The sequence below is a fragment of the Phaseolus vulgaris genome, chromosome 4, assembly GCF_000499845.2.
Source record: "Phaseolus vulgaris cultivar G19833 chromosome 4, P. vulgaris v2.0, whole genome shotgun sequence".
NCBI lineage: Eukaryota > Viridiplantae > Streptophyta > Magnoliopsida > Fabales > Fabaceae > Phaseolus > Phaseolus vulgaris.
The window spans coordinates 13,376,757-13,383,891 of record NC_023756.2 but is presented as its reverse complement, the minus strand read 5'-3'; the positions used below and the strand labels follow the sequence as shown (position 1 = coordinate 13,383,891).

Below are 7,135 nucleotides of genomic sequence, written 5' to 3'. Positions count from 1 at the left end.
GATAAGTTTTTATCTCTAATATAATTAAATGTATTAAATGTATGAATCAAATATTATTATATTACAATTGAATGTATGAAATCATACTATATCATTTAAATAAGATTTTACACATTTGTCATAGGATACTTACCTCCCATCTTGAAAATAAAGACTCAAATAAAAGGGTAATGAATGAGACGGAGCAGATACAACCCACACGACATATATCTTTCAAAGAACAGAATCTTCTTTTTTTCGAATAAGCCAAATCATTTCGCATCCCACCAATCTACCGTATAAGAAGCTTCAACCCTGGGTTAAAACTTTGCTTCATCAACTTTGATTTCAAAAGTAATTTCAACCTCAGTAGATTTTAATTCTGAATCCACCAACAAACACTTAACAATTGAAATGGTTCAGACTAGAGGCTTTTGACGTGTTTGTTCTTTTGAAACATACTAAACATGTAGTTTCACAAATCTGAAACATAAATCTTTTTATTTTAATTTTTTAAAAATAATTATTTTATCTATACATTACTAGTTTTATCAACTGGTTCATCTTTTCCTACACTATATAGGTAAATCTTCTTTATGTTCCCTTCCACACTTTTTCTTTCTTTTGTCATTGAAAGCTTTACGCACAAAGTAGGTAAATCTCTTTTATGTTTCCCTTCCCCACTTTTTCTTTCTTTTGTCAGTGACAGCTTTACCCACAAAGCAAGTAGTAGATAAAATAAATTTACATAAAAAGAATATTGTATTAAATGTATCAGAACCCTTAAACAAAACCTCTCATTTTCCAGTTTCTAGCACCCGATCTGGACAACTTGAATTTAAATTCAACACTTTCAAATAATTCCCAAATGTTTAAGATACGTGAGTTTGAAGTAAATTATACGATTGCTCCGAATTACTTATGTATCTACCTCGTCGATGTTGGAAACGGAAAATGAGAAGGTAGAGAAAGACATATTATAAAAAACAAACGCAGATATATTATGAATGAAAGAGAAACAATATTGATATCATGCGACCAATACATAAATGGCATATATAATCCCGGGGAGGTATCCCAGTAGCGTCAGCACCAGATCTATCCAGAATTCCACCTGCATCGTACCAGAAAGAAAATTACATAATCACACCAACAACAATGAATTAACAACAAATCCCAAATATGAAAAGAAAAGAAGAAGCAGAGAGAGAAAGAGAGAGAGAGAGAGTGAATACACCACAGCCATAACGGAGGAAAACACCAACGGGAGGTAGCAGGATTGCTAGTATTACTTCAATAAAAGTTTCAGAACCCATTATGATCACTACTTTGATTACCTCCTTCTGTTTTCTTTTTTACTTGAACTTTGTTGTTGTCGTCACTCAGCAAAAGGAAATATACAATCAGATCTGTACAGAGGACGCGTGTTCTTGAAACAATTAAGAACGGTTACGGTGGAGATTACAGTGCCAGAATTGTAGCACATAACATGACACGTGTGTTAGACAAGTAACACGTGTTTATAGCTACTGTATATATACATATATATAAAGATCAAAATATAGTACCCTATATACAATGTAGTATTGATTATATTTTTAAAAATATATTAATATAAAATTATTTGATATTTTATTTATAAAGATGGAAGTTGATGTGAGTTTAGAACTTTTAAAATAATGAAATAAAAAAGTGACAAAAAGAATTATAATGACAAAAAAATTGAATTGAAAAGAATTTAATTTTTATATAATTATTAACGATTTAACATTTAGTAAAAATTACACTATTGTAATTTGAATTCATTAGTGTGTCTTTTATTAAACATTCGACCATCAACTAATGAAGATTAAAATTTTTATCGGTTCAGCCATATTTTTATATTAAGAACTTGCTAAAGAAAACTAAAATATTTCCATCAAATTACTCTAGAAGTTTTAAATAGTTACATAAAGTGAAATAGTATTTTTAAAAAAATACTAATATGCCTAATTAGTCTTTTCGATGACTTGATAACTATAAATATTGATATTAGTTTATGTTTGAGTACTTGTAGCTATTTTTACGTATTTTTAGTGACTTTTAGTTCAAAATAATCTTTTTTATTTTTATTATAAATTTATGTATTCTCTATTTTTAAGAAAAAGGGAAAATAAAACAAAAATAAATTACTTAATTGGTAATTTGCTTAAATGATAACCCACCTGAAATAGTTAAAACTTGCTTAAGTGAACTTATAAAAATAATTTAGACGCTTAAATATGAGGATCATGTTCTTATTTAGTTATTTACCGTTTAATTAAAGTGTTTTTTTACTTCTTTTTTACGAAAATGTTGTAATTAATTTTCTTTCGACTAAATAATTATGTATAAAATATCACATAACTTGACTTAGAGATTATAAGATGTGTTATATGTATAATTAAGTTCACTCATACAACACAAATAAAAAATAATTTATCAAAAGATACATGAGACATGCATTGCAATAAATACAAGTATTAAACACTGAAGTTTTACACAACAAATGCAATCTGAAAAAAAAAATATTGAGAATGTTCTTGTCGGTTGACTTCGAATGGACTGAATGGGCAAGCTCCTCTTCTGCTTTGTCTTCAATTGTTGCTTCAAGGTGTCACTTCACTGGGACAAAGAGGACTCTACCTGTTGATCACATTCTTACGATCAATTCGTGAGAGCATTCAAATATAAAATTAGTTTCAATTTAGAGTATTCAATAACAATGTCTCTTTACTAGGGGTCTCAAGCCCCTTTTATAGAAATCCCTTCAACTGTTTTCTCCAATCAGAGCAAGATTTCAACAGGGAGAATATAATCTTAACAGAAAAACATATTGCTTACGTGCACCTTTATCTTCAGGTGCTTAACAACAATAAAACATTTTGTTCCCATGTACCTTTATTCTCGGGTGTTAACTACTTTATTCTTAAAAACTTTTATTGGTATTTAATTAGCGTATATATTATAATCAATCTGAATATTCCTTCTATTTTATTGTCTTTTTCGAGCTGTCTACCAGCATCTGGGTCGAGCTCATGGGCCACCCTTTGGGTCCATACTGGCCCAAAAAGTGAGCTGACCTAAATGCTTGGACCGAGTCGAGCTCTTGGCCAATACACAAGCCCCCAGGCTCGAGCCGAGCTCGACTAGGCGAAGAGGCTTTCCAGCACTTGGTGGCTGACACGACGTTTTCCCCATAGGGTAGGTGAGGCGCGATTGCCGAAGCATTTCTGAGGAAATGTCTCATCCCACTGAATCTAAAGCGTACACGTGGTGCGTATCAACGGTGGAGAAACCCTACATTTCAACTTCCATTTTTTCGAATATATCCCCTCTCGAGCCTCTGTTTGTGCCACACTTTTCCATTTCCCTTTGCTTCTAAAATTCTCTCCTCGATGCTTCATCTTGCTCTTGTGCAACTACCCACCACTGTCGCACCAGGTTCACCGCCGTCACACCAGGTATTCCACCTAACTCCACTAATGAAAACCATTCATTCATTTCTTATTTGCATTGCGAGAAACTCAATTATATTCTCTACGCAGATTCCTCACTCCCAAACTCTTTCGTTCTCTTGCTCTGAAAAACTTCCTCACGTTTTCCCTCTCACCATCGTTACACACTTCCAGCATGACAACTAGGTAATTCCTTTCTCTATCGATGATCATCGTTTTAGCTTGTTGATTGTGTTGCATGGATTGGAATATGCTTTTATTTTGCTCTTTATTTGTTTACTCTTCCTGGTCTAAATTGTACTCATACTCTGTTTGTGTTTATGCTTGTGTTCTAGCTATTTATGCAATGGATTACAGTTCAATGTACCCCTGGGCCAAGAAAGAGCTTCTAAAAGAAGTCTCTTATTACACCACCCATTTACATCTTAGAGACTTAAGAGAAAACGGGTGTAGTATGAGTAAAAGACACGAGGGTAATGTAAAAATTGTAGAAGACGGGTGTTGTGACGAGTCATTGAATCCTGGTGGTCCATTTTGTTTCTTTTATGTCACGTTTTTCATAAAGGTTCTCTTGCGTCTCCCTTTATCCATTTTTGAAAAAGAGCTATTAACCGAGCTCAATATTGCCCTTGCCCAACTACACCCTAATAGTTGGGCATTTATTTGTGCCTTTATCATTTTGTGCTCATAGCTCGGCATCTCGTCATCTGTTGAAGTTTTTCTCTACTTCTTCAAGGCTAAACACACGAGCAGTAAGTTGTGGGTATCTTTGAACCGTGCCCCTGAAAGAGCTTTGCTCACCCTTTTCCAGTCTTCATATAAAAACTTTAAAGGAAAATTTGTTAAAGTTCGAGCTTCAACAGGAGATCCAACTCTTCTGGATGGATTTCCCCTATATTGGACCCCTGAGCCTAAATTCCAGAGTACCCGACGCCTGGAAGATCTATCGCCAAAAGACCAAGGAATCTGCGAGTTCCTGACGAGCTTGAAGGTTTTTTTTTACACCTCTTTCTTCTTGACCAAAGAGTACATCCCCGGTGCTCTGAAAACTTATACTGGTATTCCTTATTTCCTCCTCTGGGTGAAAATAACTCTGCTACCGTTATTAATCATTTACTTATTTTCTTTGCATGGAGGATGTTGTCAGCACGACAAAGCTAGCTGTTAACATGCCCAAGGATTCTTTAACTCATAAAAAGAAAGCTCCAGTCACAATCACTCAAGCCCCGACCGAGCAGGATGAGGAAACCTCCTCGGGGCTTGTTCTTAAGAGAAAATGGAAGGCAACCGCTCCCCCCCCCCTTAACACTCTCATTCAGATGCCCGAGCCTCGCATCAAGACGTCTCTCACTCAGTTGGCCATGCTCCACACCAAGACATAATCGTCATTCAATAACGCAAAGTGGAGAGCTCTAAGAGCAAAAGCTTGTGGGATCCAGATTTTGACATTCCCACATATGGTGAAACGGCTTTCCTGCCCAGGCAAAGATAAAGATAGGCTCACGGCCCACGACGAAGATCATCTGCTTCGTGACGCCATGAAGAAATTTCGGCAAGCCTTTGCCATGGGTTGCCTGGTCATTGCTAAGACGAGAACAGCGGAGGACCAGAGAGTCCAAGAGAATGTGGAGCTTCATAAAGAGATAGATTGCCTTCAATCTGAGATCAAACATTCAAATGGTTTACAGCAAGAAGCTGAACAAATTTGAAATGAGAAGACTAAAGAGGCAGCAGACCGAGCTCAAGAAGCAGCAAGCTTGGCCGAGGAAAGGAACAAACTCTTGGTCGAAGTTGACAAGCTGAAAGGGGAACTGACCCGCAAAGATGAGGTCCTTGCCAAGGCCACAAAATCCTTCAAACAAGATGTTGCCCAATCCTACCTTGTAGGATTCGAGGCAGCTCTTGAACAAGCATCATAGCTCCATCCCGATCTGGACTTCTCGGATCTTGGCCCAGGTAAAACCGTGGTTGATGGCCAATTAAGGGATGATTAACTTAAACTTTTATGGTTTGTAATATGTTAAATTTTCTTAACACTTTAACAGTTTGAACACTTCATGTTTAGCAACACTTTTGCTCTTTCTTATGTATAGTGATTTTGAGACCTTTACAAATGCATGCCTCGTTACTTAACTCATTCTCTTTATTTTAACACAAATCATATAACAAGCTTTTGTTAGCTTAAGTATGAAAATAACAACTTACTTGACTTATTGCAAATGCCTTTACACAACTACTATCAATACACACACGAATACTTTATCAATTATACTAATTCATCTCTACATCTTGAGCATGAAGTAATAAGTATAACAAAAATCTGACTTAGGCGAAGCTAAGCATGAAAAATCGTGGGACTCCCACTTAACAGAGAACTAACCTTTCGATGAACCATAAACCCATAGCTAAAACGAGCCCATACTCAATCTCGACTTGTATAGATTTGTTTCACAAACTTGGCCAAAGGCTAGCTATCATGACTTTTCTGAGCCTTACTTCGCAGAGCACCTACTCGGATAATCGTACTTGTTCCTAGCTCGGTCGTTTTATCCCACGCCAAGAATGATTCATCTATTTTAGCACTTATTCATCTCTCAAGGCACCTAGACTCGGATAACCACTCGTACACCGAGCTATCCCAACTTACCTTATGTATAATAGAATGATTCCACTACGTGTATTTAATCATTTCACTGACCTAAACTCGGGTGATCGTTCACACACCGAGTTAGCCCGACTTACCATGTACCAGATCTAACAAGCTCACCACTACAGGGCGCCTGCACTCTGATGACTTGGCTCATTCCGGGCTAGGATGTCTTTTCAGGTGTGAAAGACTCTACTCATAACAAATCAAATCGTAGAGTGTCTATACTCGGGTAGTCGCTCTTACGCCGAGTTAGGTCGTCTTACCTTACATCGAATCAAACGATTTAGCCATAACAAACCAATTTGCAGAGCACCTATACTCGGTTAGTCTCACTTACACCATGTTAGTTCGTCTTACCTTGCCAAATACTTCATCTATACCAACTTTATGCACAAAACGCCTATACCCGGGTAGTCATACTTATGTCGAGCTAGGTCGTATTACCTGACACTAAATCAAGTGAACCACTAGCCAAACTAGTCTCCTAAGGCGCCCATGCTCGGGTAGACGTACTTATGATGAGCTAGCTCGACTTACCGTGTGCTAACTCGAGTAAATCAACAAACAATTTTTATCTCACAGGATGCCTATGCTTGGGCAGACGTACTTACACCGAGCTAGGTCGACTTACCGTGTGCTAACTCAAGTAAATCAACAAAACTAATGCACCATCTTCTGAGAACAAATTTATCACTAGATGACCTCGTTATTAAACCCCTCAAGGGAAAAAGAGCATCACCTTAAACATCAGATTGTTCAAAAAGAAAGCATTAAAACAAAATATCTTAACTGAAGTTAAACTTGAGGTTTGCCACATTCCACGTTCGTGGGATGGCTCCTCCTTCCAAGGTCTCCAACCTATACGCCCCATTTTTTAGCACCTAAACTACGCGGAACAGATTAGTCCATTTTGGGGATAACTTGTTTCCCAACTAGTAGGGGTGGGCCTTTTGCATCACCACGTCGGCAACCTTGAACTGCTGAGGTTTCGTCTTGTTTTTTTTGCTTTAACTCCACCCTTCTCTTTAAA

General features: G+C 36.9%; 1 protein-coding gene across 1 annotated transcript; it reads right to left on the bottom strand.

The window, feature by feature from the left end:
• Nucleotides 1–956: 956 nt before the first annotated feature.
• LOC137836432 (low temperature-induced protein lt101.2) lies at nt 957–1,409 on the bottom strand. The gene is made up of 2 exons (XM_068645150.1): nt 1,215–1,409; nt 957–1,093 (listed from the first exon to the last, which is right to left on the bottom strand). Exons 1-2 carry the CDS (start codon nt 1,293–1,295, stop codon nt 1,010–1,012), a joined length of 165 nt encoding a protein of 54 aa, XP_068501251.1. The 5' UTR covers nt 1,296–1,409; the 3' UTR covers nt 957–1,009.
• Nucleotides 1,410–7,135: the final 5,726 nt, after the last annotated feature.

Bases quoted from the DNA above. Each gene is read 5' to 3' on its own strand.
- LOC137836432 (XM_068645150.1), bottom strand. From the start codon at position 1,295: ATGGGTTCTGAAACTTTTATTGAAGTAATACTAGCAATCCTGCTACCT. The intron at 1,094-1,214 runs GTATTCACTCTC...GGTACGATGCAG, and splicing joins TCCTCCGTTATGGCTGTGGT to GTGGAATTCTGGATAGATCT.